This window comes from Marmota monax, unplaced genomic scaffold (genome assembly GCF_021218885.2).
Source record: "Marmota monax isolate L192 unplaced genomic scaffold, Marmota_monax_Labrador192_F-V1.1 WCK01_AAM20220418_F8-fsc00215, whole genome shotgun sequence".
Classification (NCBI taxonomy): Eukaryota; Metazoa; Chordata; class Mammalia; order Rodentia; family Sciuridae; genus Marmota; species Marmota monax.
This window is the reverse complement of record NW_026695214.1, coordinates 2179834-2200686: the sequence shown is the minus strand read 5'-3', so window position 1 is coordinate 2200686 and position 20853 is coordinate 2179834. Positions and strand designations below refer to the sequence as shown.

The 20853-nt window shown below is 56.7% G+C and overlaps 1 protein-coding gene across 2 annotated transcripts; it reads left to right on the top strand.

The window, feature by feature from the left end:
* The first annotated feature begins 1201 nt into the window (after nucleotides 1-1201).
* On the top strand, nucleotides 1202-20847 carry Brsk1 (BR serine/threonine kinase 1). Of its 2 annotated transcripts, XM_046431079.2 has the most exons (19): nucleotides 1202-1353; nucleotides 2884-2978; nucleotides 3057-3142; nucleotides 4751-4891; nucleotides 8162-8278; nucleotides 8352-8385; nucleotides 8463-8531; nucleotides 11991-12137; nucleotides 12586-12617; nucleotides 12937-13107; nucleotides 13561-13658; nucleotides 13863-14022; nucleotides 14260-14320; nucleotides 14711-15080; nucleotides 15545-15593; nucleotides 15705-15828; nucleotides 16442-16640; nucleotides 17701-17790; nucleotides 20549-20847. In XM_046431079.2, the coding sequence occupies exons 1-19, from the start codon at nucleotides 1218-1220 to the stop codon at nucleotides 20704-20706; spliced, it is 2337 nt and encodes a 778-aa protein (XP_046287035.1). In that variant the 5' UTR covers nucleotides 1202-1217; the 3' UTR covers nucleotides 20707-20847. The 2 variants fall into 2 exon arrangements, with proteins under 2 accessions (XP_046287035.1, XP_046287036.1); XM_046431080.2 differs by lacking the exon at nucleotides 1202-1353 and having other exon boundaries at nucleotides 3057-3146.
* Nucleotides 20848-20853: the final 6 nt, after the last annotated feature.

Here is a 20853-nt window from a genome sequence, read left to right as displayed (position 1 = left end):
GCTCAGGGGATTCAGAAAGTTTCTCTGTAGGAGCAGGAGAATCCAAAAGCACCCTGAAATGTGGGACCCTGATGCTGATGGAGATACAGCTTAGCCAAGGAGCACAGGGTGGGTGATCTTGGGGGACCTGGGGAACAGAGACCACTCTTGGGTCACCACCCAAAATTCTTTCCCTTCTCTGCCTCTGCCTCCCCCTCTTCTTGCCTCCAGTTTGTCCCCATCTTGCCCAGCACTGGTTCCTCACCTGTGTGTCCCCTCCATGTCCCCTGTTAGTCCCCACCCATTTCCCTCTTTTTGTCTCTCTGCATTTGTCTTGTCATCACATCTGTTTTTCTCCATATCACATCCCCACCCCTGCTGGCCCCTGTCCCTGTCTCTATGACCTTCCTGCCGACCAGTCCCTCTTTTCTGTCTCAGCCCCTGCCTGCCCAGCACTCCGTGTCTCTCTCTCTCTCGCCTCACCCCTGCCTTTGGTGGTCCGCTCTCTCTTGCCATCTCATCAGTCAGTCTTCCTCTTTGTGTGCCTCCATCTCTGCCCGTCTGTGGGCTCCATCTCTCTCTCCATCCTTCCCTTCATCCTCTCCCCTCCTGCATCCCTGGCTCCTCCTGCATCCCTGTCTTCTCTGGCATCCTCTCTCTTCCTGCATCCTCCACCCCTCCCAGCATCTTCCTACCTCCTCTCCATCCCTCCAGCTCCCAGGCCCGCCCCTCGCCACCCCCTCCCCCCTCCGAAAGGGTTAACTTTGGGGAAGGGCCCGGAGTCCCCGGATGGTGATGTCAGCGTGCCGGAGAGAAAGGACGAGGTGGCGGGGGGAGGCGGAGAGGAGGAGGAGGCGGAGGAGAGAGGGCGCGTGGGGGGGCGGGGGGGACCTCGGCCTGCAGCATCCGCCGGCCCGCACCTCAGACCCCCCCCGGCGCGGGGAGGCGCAGGAAGGGGGGGGCGGCCAGGGACCAGCTGGGGAGGGGGGGCCGCGCAGCCCCCCCCCGGGTCATGCTGACTCCCGGGGCCTGACCCCCCCCTGGGCCAGCCCCCCCTCCCCCAGCTCCGCGGCCCGCCGACGGGGGGGGCCCAGCCCAGCCCCCTGGGGACCCCCGGAGAGGTGGGGAGCAGCCGGGGGGGCCGGGACGGAGCTGTCGCCGGCCCCCACCGGAGGAACGGGGCGACCGGCCGCAGGGGGGGCGGCCGGGGGGCCGGCCGGGCCGGAACCAAGGGCACCATGTCGTCCGGGGCCAAGGAGGGCGGTGGGGGCTCCCCCGCCTACCACCTCCCCCACCCACACCCACACCCACCCCAGCACGCCCAATATGTGGGCCCCTATCGACTGGAGAAGACGCTGGGCAAGGGACAGACAGGTGAGTCCAGCGGAGCGGATACCTGCGGCCCCCCGGCAGGGTGCAGGTAGGGGCAGCGGGAGGGACCTGGGTACTAAGAGGGCAAGGGCTGTCCAGACCCTTGGGTCCCTCATAGAAAAAGGACTTGGTGGCCAGACTTGCAGGTCCCCAGGATAGAGGGGGTGGGGACTCAGTTGGGGGGGGGGGCGCCTGGAGGAGAGGAGGCTGGGGCCTGGACTCCTGGGTCTGAGGAAGGAAGAGGGGTCTGGACTCATAGGTTTGAGAGTTGGGGCCCAAATGCTCCAGCCCCACTGGGGCAGAGGTTGGAGGGGGTCCAGGGCACAGTGGGGACGGAGGCGGTGCGGATGTGGGGCTGGCTGGTTCTGGGAGCTCAGGCAGTGCTGCAGTACAGCCGCAGGCTGGGTGGAGGAGCTCCCATCCCCGGGAGCCTCTTTCCTCCCACTGCCCTCTGATCTAGGGCCTGAGCTAAGCAGGCGGCCAGTTGGGGTGACAGGCGTTGGTGGGTAGGCATTCTGCCCCTGCCGTGGCATGCTGCTCAGTGTGGAAACAGGAGGGAAAGGTGGCGAGGTGGGCTACGGAGAAGGTGCATCTCCCAGGAGGGGCCCTGGCAAGGGGAATCAGCCTTTGCTGTTGCTAAACACTGGCTGCTGCCCACTGCCTCCTTGCTGCTGGATGGATGGGAGTGAGATTGGTGCCCACACCAGCGTCCCAGGGCAGTGGAGCAGGGTCCTTGTGAAGCTAGGGTCAGAGCCTAAGACAGGAAGTGGAAAGGTCCAACCTCCAGATCCTGATTCTAAGAGTGTGAAGGTCTTGCTGACCTGAATTCCTGAGCCCTGAGGGGGAGGAAGAAGGGGTCAGGAAGCTGGACACCTGGTCTGAGGGAGGAGGGTGAGCTCTGGAGCCCTGGGTCTGGGGGAGGAGGGACTGCCTCTGTGGTTTGGGGAACTTAGGTCCTGGAGTTAAGGAATCTGGGAAGAGGAATGGGCTGGGATGGACATACCCTTGGAGTTTGTGTGATTTCACCTATGGCTGCTATCAAAACAAGATTGAAAAAGAATTGAGAAATCAGGTTTTGGAGATGCAAAGTCTGGGAGGTTTGGGGTAAGGGAAAATATGAGGTCATATTCTTTGGGAGATGTCGGGTTTGCAAATGATTGATAGTCAGAGAACTCAAGGCATCGTGGGGTCACGAGAATAAAAGAGGTTCTATGGGGAAGAGAATGACGGAGACAGTGGAGAAAGAGAAGATGTAAGGATGAACATAGGCAGGCGTGCCTGAAGGACAGGATTGGGGCGGGAGCCCAGGGGAGGCTGGTGGAGGGGACAGGGAGTGGATGAGTGGACAGTCAAAACTGAATTGGGCCCATGGAGCGGGAGGGCTTGTGCTTTGTGGGAGTTCAGGTCAGGGCAGTTCAGGCCGCTGCTAAACAACCTGCAGGGAAGGAGGAGGAAACAGAGTGGAGAAGGGGCCTAGGAACTGGAGGGAGAGGGCTGCAGAGAGCACCCCACACTTCTGGCCTGCTCCCCCAGGGCTGGTTAAACTCGGGGTCCACTGCATCACCGGCCAGAAGGTTGCCATCAAGATTGTGAACCGGGAGAAGCTGTCGGAGTCAGTGCTGATGAAGGTGTGTGGTGGGGCATCCTGTGGGCTGGGACAGGTTGGGAGGCCATGCTGACCTTGCTTTCTGCATCCTGGCCCTTAGGTGGAACGGGAGATCGCCATCCTGAAGCTCATCGAGCACCCTCATGTCCTCAAGCTCCACGACGTCTACGAGAACAAGAAATATTTGTAGGTATTTATAGACACCCAGCCCCCTTCTCCCTCCCCAAGTTGCCAGGGTGAGACCTCCAGAGAGGGCCTAGAGGAGCCTGGGCAAACTTGGGCTCTCAGACTGGACGCTGCAGGCCCAGCCCCTGCCTTGCTGCAGGAGACTGCCCCAGGGTACACATGCCAGCCCTTGGCACTCCTGCTGACTTGTGAGGGGCCTGGCCCTGGCAAAAGGACAGCAGGCCGAGTTGCTCTCCTTCCAAGCACCAGCCAGGCTACCCCTGGGCTTCTGAGATCAGACAAAGTGGGGCACGTTCATGGTGGCATGGCCATGGACCTGAGTGACGGGGTGGAGCTGAGCCTCCCACTGCTCCCCAGCCCCAGACCCTCACGCTGCTGCACTACAGAGAATATTCTCTCTTGGGCATTTGGGTGCTGAAGCCAGAGCTCCTCACCAAGGCAGAGTCCCTTGTTGGCTAAGGCAGTAAAGCCAAGCCAAGCCCAGAGGAGCGTCCCAAACTCGCACACGCTCTGGAGCATGGAAGACCCCCCTCCCTTCCCTCAGTCCAGGTGCCATGGCTGGACACTCCAAAATGGGCCTGTTTAGGAGTTCTGAGTCAGTATCTCAAAGCTGCCCCCTGGAAAGGATGGGGCAGGATCCAGCTGTCCTGGCTCCAGAGAATGGACCTCTTTGTCTAGACTCTGGTGGCCCAAAGGACAGCTGGACTGGGCAGCAGTAGAAGGGACAGATCTCCTGCCCCTACCACCCAGCCCCCTGGATGCAGTGACTTCAGTATCCATGGGATGCTTGGACTGGATTCCCCAGTCAGGATGCTACCCTGGCCCCCAATGCTCATGGGAATTGTAGTTCTCACGCCTCCTCAGGTGTGGAGATGGGAGGCCCATTGTCTCAGCAGGTGGAGTTACCACTCCCACTCCATTGGCAGCATTGGAGGAGGGCCCAGGGAGTTTGGGCTCCACCCTAGAATCTTGGCTGTCCTGGCTGTAGTGAGCTTTTGCTTCCCAGGAGGTGATGGGAATCAGAGTTGTAACCTCTCAGAGCCTGATGGGATTTGAAGTCTTGAGACTCCAGGTGGCTGATGGGAACTGGCACTCTACATTCCAGAGACACGTGGGAGTTGGCAGTTTTTAACCTCACAGGGCTCATGGGAGTGGTAGTCTGTCTACCAGGGGTGCACACTGCAATCGCTGCTGCCCAGGAGTGAATGAGAATTTGGGTCTCTTCATCTCAGGGGCTTCTGGGAGTTAGAGGGGTGACTCTTCAGGGTCTAAGGGTAGGAGGGCATTGATTTCCTAGGGGCCTCTGACCTCAGGTGCCAATGGAGCTGCCTTATCTCCTGAAACACCTAGGAGTCAAAGTGTAGCTTTTCCTGAAGTGGACATGGGAGCCTCTGCTGCCCAGGGCTAGTGGAAATTGTTTGGGCTTCCTAGAGACTAGTGGAAATTGGACTTATTTGTCCCAGAGACTCGTGGAATTGGAGCGTTTTCATTCCAGGGACTCCTGGGAATTGGGGCTCTCTCATTTTCAGGGGCCAATGGAAGAGGAAGCCCAGGCCCTTGGGTCCTCCACATGCCCCTTCCAGCCCTCTGCCCACTTTGTACCCTCAGGTACCTGGTTCTGGAGCACGTCTCTGGAGGAGAGCTGTTCGACTACCTGGTCAAGAAAGGGAGACTGACACCCAAGGAGGCGCGGAAGTTCTTCCGCCAGATCGTGTCTGCACTGGATTTTTGCCATAGCTACTCCATCTGGTGAGGGGCAGTGTGAGGGGGAGGCTGCCCTGGAGGTGCATGGAAGGGCTGCCCTGGGGCCACATAGGAGGTGGTGTAGAAGCCAGTGTGGTCAGCCCCAGAAGACGTCTCTTCCCTTTTGTATATTCTTAAGACACAACTCACAAACCATATGGTTCACCTTTATTTAAGTTTACAGTTCAGTAGGTTTTTTTTTAAAGATTTCTTTAGTTGTTGATGGACCTTTATTTTATTTATGTGTATTTGGGGCGGAGAATCGAACCCAGTGCCTCACGCATGCTAGGCAAGCGCTTCACCACTGAGCCACAGCCCCAGTTCAGTAATTTTAATGCATTTGCAGTGCCATGCATCACTGCTGTGTGACTTTACAATATGGACATCACCCCAGACCCACTAATTAGTCACTCCCCACTGATGCCACCGGCACCCAGTCCCCTGCGTTTGTCTCAATGGCTTCACTCTTCTGAACTTTTCCTATAAATACAATTACACAGCTTAGGCTTCATGTGTCTGGCTTAAGATGGTCCATGTTATAGCATGTCATTTGTTCCTTTCTGTGTCCAAGTAATATTCCGTGGGATGGATGGGTCATCTTTATTTCTCCATTCATCCATTAGCAGGCCTTTCGGGTTTTCCCCTTCTTGACGGTATCAGGACACTCGTGTCTAAGCTCCTGCATATGCCTGTGCTTTGGTTCTCCTGGGTACATTCCTAGGAGAACTGCTGGATGATATGGTGACTCTGGTCTTGAGAGGGACTGTCAGGCTGCCTTTCACAGCGGGCCCCAGCCCTGCACATACTGACCAGCACAGCGGGCCCCAGCCCTGCACATACTGACCAGCACAGCGGGCCCCAGCCCTGGACTTACTGACCAGCACAGTGGGCCCCAGCCCTGGACTTACTGACCAGCACAGTGGGCCCCAGCCCTGCACTTACTGACCAGCACCTGCTGTTTCTGTCCTTCGCTCATTGCCCTCCTAGTGGATATGAAGTGGCGCTTTGAAGTTTCATGATGATTTCTCATGTTGGCATCTTATTTCATGTTTACTGGCCATTTGTATATCTTCTTTTTTATTAATTTTTGTTATTTTTGTTATACGTGACAGTAGAATGTATTTTGACATATTACCCCTACATGGAGCATCACTTCCAGATGATGTGGAGTTACACTGATTGTGTATTCATATATGAATGTAGGAAAGTAGTGTCTGATTCAGTCCACCGTCTCTTCTATGCCCATCCTCCCTGTGTATCTTCCTTGGAGATATGTCTGTTCAGATTCTTTGCCCATATTTTAGCTATTTTAAAAAATATGTTCAGTCTTGGCTGGGCCCGGTGGCATAGGCTGAAATCCCAGTGGCTCTGGAGGCTGAGACAGGAGGATCGCAAGTTCAAAGCCACACTCAGCAAAAAAGTGAGGCATTAAGCAACTCAGTGAGACCCTGTCTCTAAATAAAATATAAAGTAGGGTTGGTGATGTGGCTCAGTGGTGGAGTGCCCTGAGTTCAATCCCTGGTACCCCCCCCCAAAAAAATGTTTAGTCTTTTGTAAAAATATTTTTTTAAGGGCTGGGGTTGTAGCTCAGTGGTGGAGGGGTTGCCTACCATGTGTGAGGCACAGGGTTCGATTCTCAGCACCACATAAATAAATAAATAAAATAAAGTTCTTATGTCAGTCTGCAACTAGAAAAAAAAAAAATATATATATATATATACAGTTTTAAAAAAATAGTTGATGGACCTTTATTTTATTAGGGAGTTGTAACAATTTTTTACTCTAGGAAGAAGAGATAACTCAAGGAATAACTTTTTTTTTTTTTTAATACTAGGAATTGAACTCAGGAGCACTTTACCACTGAGCTACATGCCCAGTCTTTCAATTTTTTATTTAGAGACAGGGTCTCACTGAGTTATTTAGGGCCTTGATAAGTTGCTGAGGCTGGCCTTGAACTTGTGATCCTCCTGCCTCAGCCTCCTGAGCTGCTGAGAGTGTACATGTGCCACCCCCCACCCCCACCCCCGCAACAACATTTTAAAATTTTGATGTGTTGATTAATTTTTTCTTTTACAGTTTTTTTTCTGTACAGTTTTAGAAACCTTTCACTGAAGACCGCTCAGATTTCCACCTGTGCTTTCTTCTAGAAGTTGTAGGTTCAGCTTTTTTCCTTTTCTTCTTCTTTTTATTTATTTTTTTTTTTTTTTTGGTCACACGGATTGAACCCAAGGGTCCTTAACCACTGAATTTCAGCTCTAGCCCTTTTTATTTATGTATGTATTTCTTTTGAGACAGGGTCTCACTGAGTTGCTTAGGCTGGCCTTAAACTTGTGGTCTTCCTGTCTCAGCCCCCAAGCTGCTGGGATCACAGGCATGTGCCACCATGCCCGGCTCTAGGTTCAGCTCTTCGTTTATGTCTGGTAACTGGTGTGAAGTAAGGGGTGGAATTCATTTTTTGGCATATGAACGTCCACAGGAGGAGATCACCTTTTCCTCACTGACTTGTCTCCAGTCCCCAAAACAAGATATTAAATACACAGCATTTTTATGATTACCTGAAGTGCAGAGAGGAAACCCTCACCTTCTAGCCTCCTTGATTTGCACTCCACCCGCTTGGGATGTTCTGGAGGTGGAGTGGACATCAGGGTGGAGGGGCTCACACTTGGGGTAGAGCTGATGGTTTTAATAAGCCCCTCCTTGCTAACCCAACACTGTCGACCCTGACATCCAGGACTCTGGCCTCTAGGGGGCGGTGTTCGCCGAACACTCAGCCTGACCTGGTACTGGACTTTTCCAAATAGGAACTGCGGTCCTACAGCCCCCTCTCCACTCCCAGACACTGACCTTAAGCCTTAAGGAGTCGCACAGGATTGGGAGGATCCTGAGGGAGGGATGACCAGCTTGGGATGGAAGGTTTTTCTTTATTCAGTGTGGATATATTTTGACATTTTGAAGAAGCAGCTCAATATTCACCCTACTTAACCTCAAAATATCTCCCTTTGCACCTGCTTAAATGAGTGTGCATAGAATGATACCACGTCTGCGATCACCTGCAAAATATCCCTGGGGAGGTGGGAGTGTGCAGGCCTAGATGAGGTCAGGTTGGCCAGTGAGGTACTGACCAGCAGGCCAATTGGGTGCATGGGGCAGCTTTAGACTTTGGGGAATGCTGTGATTGTCATAAAAAGGTGCCAGAAGTGTCCCATTTGGAGCTGGTGAGTGGGGCCTGGGCTTCCTGGGCGGCAGCGAGGCTCAGCTCCACCTGCCTGGTCTCAGCCACAGGGACCTGAAGCCAGAGAACCTGCTGCTGGACGAGAAGAACAACATCCGCATCGCGGACTTCGGCATGGCGTCCCTGCAGGTGGGGGACAGCCTCCTGGAGACCAGCTGCGGGTGAGTGGGGTGGCTCCTGGGTCCCTGGGGAGGGGCTGGGGCCACCCGAGGCTCACTCTGCTCTCGCTCCCAGGTCCCCCCATTATGCATGTCCGGAGGTGATCAAGGTGAGTGAGGGGTAGGTGCGGGGGCGGGGGAGCAGGGGCAGCGGGGAGGGGACCGAGCTCAGCCCTTCTCCTTCCAGGGGGAGAAGTACGACGGCCGCAGGGCGGACATGTGGAGCTGTGGCGTCATCCTGTTCGCACTGCTTGTGGTAAGTGTCCCTCGCTGCTTCTGCCCGACTCTGGAACAGTCCTACCCAGCGGGGGTGCTGGGGGGGCCTGAGAACCTCACATCCATCCTTGCCTCTGGGGGTATCTCCCAGAGATACTGGTGGTGGGAAGGTGTGCGCCAACCAACAGACCCAGGTCCTGGAGCAGCCCTCTGTGCCCGAGCTGGCCTTCCAGTCACGGGACTGTGGAGGGTTGAGGGAAGTCCCCAGAAGGGAGGAGGCACCCAGGAGCAGCTGGAGGGCTTGGGACAGGGCTGTTCCTGGCTGGGTCCTGGGCACTGCAGTGTTGTAATAACTGGGGTCGTGGGGCTGGGGGCTGCCAGGGGCTCCTAACACAGGGCTTTGCACCGCTCTTCCTTCTGCCCAGGCCACTTCCGTCCCTGCTGGCTCTGCTGCTCACCTAGTAAACATGTAGACTTTTCAAGCCCTCAGCTCCATGGTCACTTCTCCCAAGAGTTTCCCTTGGCCTCTGCACCCCCGTGAGGTCACAGCCCCTGCAGTCAGCAGTGTCTTTTTCCTGGCAACTGTCAGTGTCACTGTGTTTCCTGCACAATGCCTTCATCCATGTCCCCCTTCCTTTCTCTCTCAGAAGCTCCCAAGGTCGGGGCCCATGTCAGGCCTTTATTCTTTGTATGATTTGTTGTTTTGTCGGCTGATCTTTGCAACCCCAGAGCTGGTACATGTGAACCCTGCCGTATGCAGCATGTATCAATAAGTGAGCTGCTCTGTTCAGGCACATTCCGCTCAGCAGTCCAGAGAGGGGAAGTGGCCGGCCCAGGGCACACAGCTGATCAGTGGCAGGCCTGGGATCAACCTCTGGTCTCTTAACCACTAGGCTATGTGGCCAGCACCACGGGGAGTGAGGCCAGTCAGGCACTGCCTTCCTGGGGCTCAGAGCCCTGTGGGGGAACAGCAGAGGCCCCCGGGCAGCCACCTAAGTGCACCCACGTGCTCCGCCTTCTACAGCCAGTGGTGAGAGGCCAAGTTCAACTCTGCTCCCTTCCCTTGGGCAAGCACTTTCCTCTCCCAGCCACACAGTGGGAATCATCCTGTACCTGCATGAGAGGGTTTCAGTCCAGTGCTGCACACTGAGCCAGGGGGGTGGTGCTCAGTGATCATGAATGACCGTGGTTTGCCATCGTCGTCGTGGAAGCACAGGTTGCATAATGCAAATGCACCTCTCAGAGCTTAGCTGTAACCCCAAATCAGCACCTGAGGACCTCTAACGGTGGCCCTCTGGACATGCACAGAGCAGAGATCTGAGTGGCCCAGCCCCCACCCGGCTGCAGGAGCCCAGTCAAGGCTGACCAGGGACCTGTTTTGGCTCTTACCCAGTACACAGTCCGTCCCACAATCTCTTTGCATTTTGTGGCTTTTGTTGACTTCCCTGTTTAACGTGGCCCCCGAGCACCATGCTAGGATCCCCAAGCACAGGGAGCCTGCGATGAGCCTCTCAGGGAATGCCTGTGTCGGAGGAGCTTCCTGCAGGTGTGACAGTGCCGATGGCCATGAGTTCAGTGTCAGTGACACAGTATGTATCAAAGGTGTCTGGGAACAGAAACACACAAAGGCAAGCTAAGGGAGGGGCTGACAGGAACGTCTTCCCGTCGGAGCCTGGTCCCCCCTCACTGAGCCACCTCAGGGTGGCTTCCTACAGCACAGCCGTGAGGGTCGGCTGTGTGGTCACTGTTTCTTTTTTTTTTTAATTTTTGTTTTATTTATTTCTTTAGTTATGTGGTGCTGAGAATCGAACCCAGTCCCTCACATACGCGAGGCAAGCTCTTAACCACTGAGCTACAGCCCTCACTGTTTCATTTTTAATCCATACATTAATGCCTCCTGGCAGGATCATCACGTCCTTGTCACAGAGAGGACGAAACTGAGGCTCCATACTATGCATTAGGCTCCGGGGCCAAACCCAGGCTTCCTGACCCCAAGGGTGGCATCCAGGGTCCCCTCTCCTGCCTGCACACACCCTGCGCTGTCCATCCACAGACTCCAGTACTGGGGCAGCTGGGCACTTGGGACACATAGGAAAGCCCTCGGGTTCACGGTCTTCTCCAGCGAGTGCTTGCTTCTTGTCTTTGACACCACACTAACGCCTGGCCCTGCTGTGCCTCGGATCCCTACCCTGCCCCGCACCCACGTCCCCACCTGTCTCACTCCACAGGTCCATTTGTTCACTGTCTGTCTCTCCCTCCAAATGCAACTGCTGCTCACTCAGCCACTGCTGCTTGGTACCTGGGCGTGTGTGTGTGGCACCTGCCACTGTCCCAGGCAGAGCTGCATGCAGGAAGGATGTGGTCTTGTCCTCTGTGCCATCTCTAGTGAATTGGCCAGGAGTGGGGATACGCAGGGCGCAGTTGTTGGATGTGTAACAACAGCCCGTGGGTGTGGAAGCCCCACTGTGAGCCCTGCGCTGTACTGAGCAGCTCATCTGACGCCGTCCCTGAGGCGGATAGTGTCACTGCCCACTGCTGTTTCCAGAGAAGTGGTGCTACCTCCCAAGGTCACACAGCTGTCAGCAGCAACACAAATATGCAAAAAAAGGTGGGCACCAGCAACCACACTGGCTGCTGTGAACTGCCTCTCTGTGGGGCCCCTGTGACCCACTGCCACCTACCTCTGCGGTGCCAGCCCTGCCTCTCCTCGGTCACTCTTGTCACCTGTGGTCCTTATGCATGCCTTCCTGGGTACACGCTCTTCCTTTCTCTTTTCGTGTCCTAGGGCTGCTGTTACAGGTCACCACAAAATAGGTGTAGGGATACCTTCCAGCAGTTCTGGAGATCAGAAACCCAAACTCAGGGAGTCAGCAGAGCCGCGCTCCCCCATAGGGCTGGGCAGGACTCCTGCCTCACCTCTTGAATGACGGTGTTTATCATCTTATCATCGTCACAGAAGGGGTCATCCCCCTCCCAGGAGGACACTGGTTACTGGATGTGGGGCTCAGCCTCACCCTGGTCTCTGCTTCAGGGGCTCCTTCCGTGAGAAGCCACACTCACTACTGCCACAGGATGGCTGTTGCTCACTGCCCTGGTCTGCAGTGTGACCTCTTGTAGGGCAGGGGCTCATTTTGTTCACTGAGGGACCCTGGCTGGACACACACGAGTTCACCTTGCCATGAATAAATGAATGAACGAACTAATGAAGAGTATCCTTCCCAAAACTGGGGTGTGGGGAGAAACCTGCATTCAAGGAATAGCCCCATTCCAGCCTCTTGAGCGCTGGTGCCTGACTGCCCCTTGTGAGGGCCCGCTCTACTGTTGAGCACAGTGCATCGATCGGCCTTGGGCCAACCGCCGAGCTTCTCTGTGCCTCAGTTTCCCCGTCTGCAAAGCAGAGCTGTGCTTGAGGTGGAGGTGAAACGCGGATGCGCCTCGAGTGCTGAGACCCTCACAAATCCTAAGCTCTGTGTAAAGGGTTCTGTTATGTCTCGCGCAGGGGGCTCTGCCCTTTGATGACGATAACCTCCGCCAGCTTCTGGAGAAGGTGAAACGCGGCGTCTTCCACATGCCCCACTTCATTCCTCCAGACTGCCAGAGCCTCCTGAGGGGGATGATCGAAGTGGAGCCGGAAAAAAGGCTTAGCGTGAGTTGCGGGGACCTGCAGAGGTGCTCAATGGAGGGTGGAGACAGAATCCCTAGAGGAGTCACAGAAGGGGGTTCATGGATCTGCCCATTAATCCTTGGGGTGATAGGGGGCGGGTCGCTACCTGAGCTGCAGCCAGAAGTCCAGCAAAATCCGCACCTTGAAACTGCAGAGGAGGTAGTGCAAGGTTGGACCAGGGAGCCCCTGGCAGAGGAAGGGCGCATGCACTGACTGGCCTAGCCGAGGAATGGCACTGCGCATGCGGCAAGCTCGTAGTAGGGCCTCCGGTGCGTAGTGATGCTTAGTCGCCACTAGGTGGAGAAATATATGGCATCCTGACCCTGGCGGGCATGGGCATGGTCAGGGGTCTTTCCCAGTCAACTTTTAATTGCACACCTACTGTGTGCACACCACCTCACTTCTGCTTCTCTGCAATTCCTCCTCACAGCTGGAGCAGATTCAAAAACATCCTTGGTATCTGTGAGTAAGGGGCAACTGGACAATTGGGTCCCTGGGGAAGGAAAGGACAGTGGCCAAAACAGGGGGCGAGAGGGTGGGGTATCTGCTACAGTTCCTGAATGACAAAGGACTAGGGATTCAGACTTCTGGGAGCTGGGGGAGGAGGCCGCAGGTGGAGAAGGGGCTTGGGGCTCAGCCAGGGTCAGGGAGGTGGGGCTGGGGACCCAGCGCGTCGTGATCCTGAGAGAGGAGCAGGCTGAGGCCCGGGACTCTGCGTCTAGGATGAAGAAGGCCCCATCGCGAATACGGGTTTCCGGATAATGTCTCTCCCCATCTCCAGGGGCGGGAAACACGAGCCAGACCCGTGCCTGGAGCCAGCCCCAGGTCGCAGGGTAGCCATGCGGAGCCTACCTTCCAATGGAGAGCTGGATCCCGACGTTCTGGAGAGTATGGCGTCACTGGGCTGCTTCAGGGACCGCGAGCGGCTGCACCGCGAGCTGCGCAGCGAGGAGTAAGACCCTTTTGCCCCTGGTTGCGCGCGTGGATCGAGCTGCTGCAGTTCCCGCAGCGCCGGCAGGGGGCGCCGGGGCCTCGTGCGCACGAGGACCCCAGAGAGGGGGTGTGCTTTACAGCTCCAGCGTGGGAGTACTGAGATCAGCCTGGAAAATATTAGATGGGAAAGTAAATAGATGCGGAGACAGGCCTGGACAGCGCCTTCCCTATATAGTACTCACAAGCACTTATTAAGAACCCAGGCGTTAGGTATTATTGTTATTAGAGTTTTACGAAACTGTCGTGCACTGAACCGTGGCAGACCAACCCTACTGATACCCAGAAACCCGCACTACAGGCCTAATTGCTGACTGGGACTGAGCCCCAAAAGCCACTGCAGTTGAGGGGATGCGGCCTCCGAGCCGATTTCTGACCTCAGCTCTCTTCTCACCTCCTCCCCCCTCCGACTTAGGGAGAACCAAGAAAAGATGATCTATTACCTGCTGTTGGATCGGAAAGAGCGATATCCCAGTTGTGAGGACCAAGACCTGCCTCCCCGCAACGATGTTGGTGAGAAGGGGCCCCGGGATTCCCGAGGGAGGAAGCCACTGCAGGCCCTGGGCTTCTGGACTTAAACAGCTGGACGCTTAGGAAAACCCTTTTCTGTTCTGAGCCTGCGTTTCCCCACCTGAGCATTTAGAAGGCAGTTATATAAGTGCTGTGTTCCGCTGGGCAAATCCAGCCACTGATTGGGCTGAAACTCTTGGCCCTCAGACCCTCCACGAAAGCGTGTGGACTCCCCAATGCTGAGCCGGCACGGGAAGCGAAGGCCGGAGCGCAAGTCCATGGAAGTTCTGAGCATCACGGATGCTGGGGGTGGTGGCTCTCCCGTGCCCACCCGACGGGCCTTGGAGATGGCCCAGCACAGCCAGAGGTGGGAGCGCCCGCCCTCTCCAGGAGGACACTAGGTCCCCCGGTGTGGAGGGAGTACAAGTTCTAGACCCCACTCAGCCTCAAGTGTGATGTGTGCTTGGGACGAGGCACCTCCCTCTCTGCGCCTCCTTTCCTCATCTGGAAGGACTGTGGAAGTGAGACAGAGAGAGAGAGAGGAAGTCTGAGCCTTTCGAAATCCTCTCAACCTTTTTTTTTTTTTAATCTATTCTGGAAACAGATCCCGCAGTGTCAGTGGAGCCTCCACGGGTCTGTCCTCCAGCCCTCTAAGCAGCCCAAGGGTAAGGCCAGGTCCCCAGGGAATCCAGAGAGGTCGGGGGTGAATCACTGTGTAGCAAAACTTGAGCAGCAAAGATGACAATCCCATGCAGCCTCCTAGTCCCTGGAGGGACAGAGGCCCAGGCATCATCAAAGTCACATGGCCATTCCCACCTCCTTAGGATTGGGTTTTGGGTGTGTCTGAAGAGTTCATTTATTTACTTAGAAGAAGTTAACAGCGCTCACTGTGTGCCAGGCTTTGCCAGAGCACGTGGAGACTGTCCTGCGCCGGGCCTCAGCCTCCCGGAGGGAACTCCCAAGACGAGAAGCCCCTGGCGGGTGGGCGGGTGTGGGCGGTGCGCCAGCGCCTCCTGGGAGTTGCGGGCGGCCTTCACCGGCCCGCTCCTCCGCAGAGTCCGGTCTTCTCCTTCTCGCCGGAGCCTGGGGCTGGAGATGAGGCCCGCGGCGGGGGCTCGCCAACTTCCAAAACGCAGACGCTGCCTTCCCGGGGCCCCAGAGGCGGAGGCGCCGGGGAGCAGCCCCCGCCCCCCAGTGCCCGCTCCACGCCCCTTCCCGGGCCCCCAGGCTCCCCGCGCTCTTCTGGGGGTACCCCCTTGCACTCACCCCTGCACACACCCCGGGCGAGCCCCACCGGGACCCCGGGGACGACGCCGCCTCCCAGCCCGGGCGGTGGCGTTGGGGGAGCAGCCTGGAGGAGTCGTCTCAATTCCATCCGCAACAGCTTCCTGGGCTCCCCTCGCTTCCACCGGCGCAAGATGCAGGGTACGGGTCTCCTCCTGGGGACGCTGGGGCTGGGGGCGCCGCCTGCTGAGCCCCAAAGTGGGGAAGGCGGGAGGGCTGAACAGCTGGTCCCCAGGGACCTCCCGGAAGAAGGCTGGCCTCGCAGGTTCTGGGAGCCGGTGAAGGGGATTCTGAGCTGAGGTGCAGGCGTTGAGAGGGGAGGCCAGCTTCCAGCCTTGGAGGAGGAGCTCACCTGAAGGACATGCCCATCTTGCTCTGGCTCCCTTCCCATTAGTCCACGGCTGGCGAGCTGGCGAGCAGTCCCAGGTGCCACGGTGGCCTTATCTGTGAATTCTCCCTCCTAGGCCGCTTGGGTGTGGGGTTTAGCTGTGGGAGACTAATGCGTATCCACTCCAGTCTGGAACCCCCTGGGAGGAGGTGGCTGCTGGCCATCAGGGTGATGGATGGACAGGTGTTGACCACGTTCCCTCCTTTTCCCTGTCCAGTCCCCACTGCTGAGGAGATGTCCAGCCTGACCCCAGAGTCCTCTCCAGAGTGAGTGAGACTGGGAAGGGGAGAGTGGGGGTGCTCCACAGTGAGTGGGGTGGGTAGGGAAGCATGGGGACTTCATTCCCCTGTGCCCTGCTCCTGCTGTCCCCCATGCAGGCTGGCAAAACGCTCCTGGTTCGGGAACTTCATCTCCTTGGACAAAGAAGAACAGATATTCCTCGTGCTGAAGGACAAACCTCTCAGCAGCATCAAAGCGGACATTGTCCACGCCTTCCTGTCGGTGAGGGCTGCATCCAGCCTGGCCTCTCAGAGCCACAGAGCCTGGTGGCCATCCCAGACTGCCCTGACTTCTGGGGCTCACAGGGTTCTTTTTCAGTCGGGTTTGCTCAGTGTGGGGCAGGGAGGCAGGAAAGGGTTCTTGTGCCCAGAGACCTGTAGGTTCAAACCCAGATGACAGTTTTCCAGTCAGCCAGGGAGGTTTGCCATCCCCCTGCCACCAGGCCTGAGATGGCAGGAGGAACTACCTTTCCCAACAGGCTTTGGGGCTGTCTCCTGCCAGAGTGCAGGTCTCTGCTCAGGGTGCTGATGGTGTTTGGAGTCTCGGGGGCGGTGGCTATCAGTAGTACTTGTGGAGGGAGCATGGGTCTCTCGTGGTCTTAGAGCCTGGGGCTGTGGCATAAATATCAGTCTTCATAAAGCTGGGATTCAGCTGATCAGCTGAATACCACAGTTACTCTAGGTTCTAGGGCAGAAGAAACCACGGTGCCAGCAAGCAGTGGCGCCTCCCAAGGCCTTTCCTGCGGCTCTTCCCCTGGTAGCTCATGGGACTTGTTCTCCTGGAGCACAGACAGTTGTAGGGGGAGACACTCACTCCATCCTGGGTTGCCTTTCAGATCCCCAGCCTGAGTCACAGTGTGCTGTCCCAGACCAGCTTCAGGGCTGAGTACAAGGCCAGTGGCGGTCCCTCCGTCTTCCAGAAGCCCGTCCGCTTCCAGGTGGACATCAGCTCCTCTGAGGGTCCAGAGCCCTCCCCCCGCCGGGATGGCAGCAGTGGCGGTGGCATCTACTCCGTCACCTTCACTCTCATCTCCGGTGAGTCAGCAGGACTGCTCCCTGTGTTCCGTGTGTGTGTAAGACTTTTAGATAGGAGAGTGAGCCAGGAGGGCAGCCAGAGGGAGAGGGCATCCCCGCGCTGAGCTCCTTCTCATACAGACCCCCACGTACTTCTCTTCCCTGGGGAGAGTTTGCAATGTAAATAATGAGTGCATCGTTGGATGGAAGTTCCCCAGCAGCCTCTGAGGTGTTAGCAGTCTCCCATATTACAGAAGAGAAAACTGAGTCCTGGAGAGGTAAATGGACTTGACCACGCCACACAATAAGCTGGGCAGAGCTGGGGCTTAACCTTGGCCTCCTGACCTCATGGTCCACAGCAGAGCTCTTCCTACAACTTTAAGATCCTAGATGAGATGAAGACTAGGCATGCTGCCCTTAAAGATCAGTCCCGAAGCAGCGCAGACATCACAGCCAATGGCAGCAGTCTCCCTGCTGAGCCTGGCTGCAGCCATGGCCAATCAAGAATCGGTCAAGAGATGGAAACCACAGGAAGGCCTTGCTCCAGCTCGGCTTGTTCCTGATCCTCACTGTGGGAGCTTGGATAACAAGGGCCATCTCTGTTTGCTCTCCTCATCGCTGATCTTAACTGCACACCAGGAGAGAGAGAGAGCTCCAGAGGTTTCTAAAGCAGGCTGCAGGGGAACCCTGGGTGCCCCGACACTGGAAAGAATTAGAGCCCTTTTTTTTCCTCCCCCTAAGACTAATACGCAGAACTTTCTTCATTTTAATTTTTTTTTCTCCCCCTCATTTTTCTCATGTGTCTGGGTCTTCAAGGCCTCAACTAGAAACAAATAAGCAACAGCATCTATTTAAATAGAAACCCACACCTGTTGTTATTTTAAGTTGAGGGTGTCTTAGTTTGAAAGGTTCTTTAAATAGCAAGGTCGAGACCCATTTGCAAACCTGGTTCTATGCTGTCCCCACAGAGTGGGGGAAGCTGAGGCTTAGAGGAGTCTTCGCTTGGTGGAGAGGCTGGGCTTTGCCGCCAGGAGGGCTTCCCTACCCTCCCAAGTCAGTGCTTCCTGTCGCCTGCCCCCAGGTCCCAGCCGACGATTCAAGCGCGTGGTGGAAACCATCCAGGCGCAGCTGCTGAGCACTCACGACCAGCCCTCTGTGCAGGCCCTGGCAGGTGAGTGGCAGGGCCCGTGGGCGGAGGCAGACAGGGCCTCAGGGTGAGGAAGCCAGCCCACCTGTTGGGCTTCTTGGCCCTGGGTGTGCTGAGGCCAGAGAAGGGACCCCTGGCACCTGAATGCTGGCCTCCCGGAGTAGCCATGCAGCTGGGGGCAGTGGAACATCCTGGCACAGAGGTTCTGGACCTCTGCTCTGCAGGACGCGGCCCGTCATCCTGGTTTCCCTGGCACTGATGGGAGGTTCTGGGATGCAAGACTTTTAGTTGGAAACTTGGACAAATTGATGGTCTTGCAGGACTCAGATGTCACTGGCATTCGAGGATTCAGGCCTCAGCTGGCCCTGTTGCTAGGGCCTAGTGGTCTGTAGCAATCAGGGGGCGGAGCAGAGGCCAGGCCTCCCTCTGCAGGATTTGTTGCCAAAACGTCTTACTCCCTTGGAGCCGCGAAAAGAAAATACCATGGGTGACTCTGAAACAGCAGAAATGCATTGTCCCCAGTCTGGAGGCTGGAAGTCCAAGAGGAAGGCACTAACACACTCAGTGCCTGGCTGGCGTCCGTCCCTGGCTCATAGATGGCGCACCCTTAGTCCTCACTTGAGGGAAGGAGCAGGGGAGCTCCCCAGGTCTCTCACAAGGGCACCAACCCCATTCACATAGTCTCCGCCCCCATGACCTGGTCACCTCCCAAAAGCCATTTCCCTATACCATCACTTTGGGGTTGGGACTTCAGCAGACGAATCTGGGGGACACATCGTTCACACAGGTGTGCCTACGTGGTACTGGTGAGGACGGGAGCTCCCGCTCAGGAGAGCAGGTCCCATTCCTGAGGCACTATGGCCTCTCCTGGACAGGGGTCCCATGAGACAGCAAGTGCAGGTGCCAGGCACACCATGGCCACCAGGGGACAGTCGCTTGCCCTGGGGAAGTCTGGCAGCAGGAGCCTCACAGGTCTCTTTGCTCCTTCCCAGCCTCTGTCCCCTGCCCCATGAATGGAAATAGGCAAAGGAGACCCAGCAATGGGGCAGGAGCCATGGTGGCCTTGTCCCTGTAGAATGCTGGGTCCCAGGGTCAGGTCTTTGCTCTGGGACCTGAGACTCTTGATGGGGTTTCTTGCCTCTGGGTTAATAAGCACCGTTAACAAATGACATTTACTGAGCTGATATTGGGGTGACCAAGGGCCACCATGCCTCCTGAGGCTCTAGGTACAGCGTACGCTCGCCTTCTGCACCCCCTAGAACCTGCCTATGCTACTGGGCCCATGGCCCCTTCCTGTGTATTCAGAGCCCATGACACTATGCTGACCCTGACATTAACTGGAAAAGTTCTTTTAAGGACTCATGTGGCCAAGTGGCATCTCCCCAGAGAATCCAAGATGATCTCACTACCCGAGGTGCTTCACCTTAATCCAGCTCACAGTCTCTTCTGCCCCATGGGGTAGCATAGTCACAGGTTCTGGCATTAGGATGTGGACATCTTTGGGGGGCAAGCCTTGAACAGCGCCCCGGGGAGGATATCTGGCAGCGTCTGCAGGCATTTTTAGTTCTCTCAATTTGGTGTCCTGTAGGCAGAGATCAGGGAAGCTGCCTCGCAGCACAGGGTTATCTAAGCCCTAAACGTCAATCATGCCACGCTGGTGCACACCAGCAATCCTTAGCTACTCTGGAGGCTAGGGAAGGAGGATCCCAAGTTCCAGGCCAGCCTGGGCAACTCAGCAAGACCTTTTGCAACTTAACAAAATCCTGTCTCAAAATAGAGAATTTTAAAAAAGGCTGGAAGTTGGGCATGGTGGTGCATGCCTGTAATCCCAGCAACTCGGGAGGCTGAGGCAGGAGGATCTCAAGTTTGAGGCTCGCTTCAGCACCTTATCAAGGCTCTAAACAATTTAGTAAGATGCTCTCAAAACAAAGGTGGGTGGGGTGGGCTGGAGACCAGCTCAGTGGTAAAGCACCCCTGTGTTCAGTCCCCTGCACCACACATTCACACACACAATGCCCAGTCAGAAATCCTGTTCTCCTTGTGGGTGCTAGGGGGGACCAGAGGGAAAATTAGGCCCATTGGTCCCGTTGCCAAGGAAAGGTGGCCTCAGCAACCAGGGGTCCCAAGAGGGCCCACCTTTCTTGTAAAGAAAATAGGGTGCCCTGGAAGCAGAGCTTCATGGGTTTGCTATGGCAATGAGGTACCCCCCTTCCTGTCCCCAGCCATCAGCATGTATTAGAGGAACCTGGTCTCCATCAGGGACCTCAAATAATGTTTCAGTCCCCCATGGAAATGGCTAGACTACCACCCTGCCATCAGCATCTCCACTGCAGTCCCCAGAGCAAGTAGCCTCCATCTGGGAAGGCCAAGTCCCACACAGGGTGGCATGAGTCAGGACGCCCAACCAGGAGGGCCTTGGACCCCCAAGCAACTTGCAGTGGCCCCCTGGCCCCATGCCCATGGAACTAGCCAGAGGTGAGGGTGACTCTGACCTGTGTTGCCCCAGCAGCTGCCCCTGAGAGTCACCTGAAGCTGAAGGGGCCCAGGCCTCACTGGGACTAACTGGGCCAGTTTCCAAAGCCACATGGGCTGCCGGGTGCTTCCCCACCTAGGAAAGCCAGGGTGCGTCCCCTTGGCAGCCACATCAGGAGCTTCAAGTCCCACAGATGGAGAATGTGACTCCGCCCCAGCAGGATCTTGGGGCTCCTGAGACCAGCTGTTGGGAACGTCAGCCCTGGTCCAGCAGCCCTGGAACCCCACAAAACCTCTTCCTCCCTCACAGACGAGAAGAATGGGGCCCAGACCCGGCCTGCCGGTGCCCCACCCCGAAGCCTGCAGCCCCCACCCAGCCGCCCAGACCCCGAGCTGAGCGGCTCTCCCCGCCGAGGCCCCCCCAAGGACAAGAAGCTCCTGGCCACCAACGGGACCCCTTTGCCCTGACCCCAGGGGGCCGGGGAAGGAGGGGAGCCCCCTCCACCCCCCTTCCCTGCCCCCCAACTGTGAATCTGTAAATAAGGCCCAAGGAGTATGTTGGGAGGGGGGACACAAGACCGGCCTTGCCCTGTAGGGATGGGGCTCCAGGGCCAT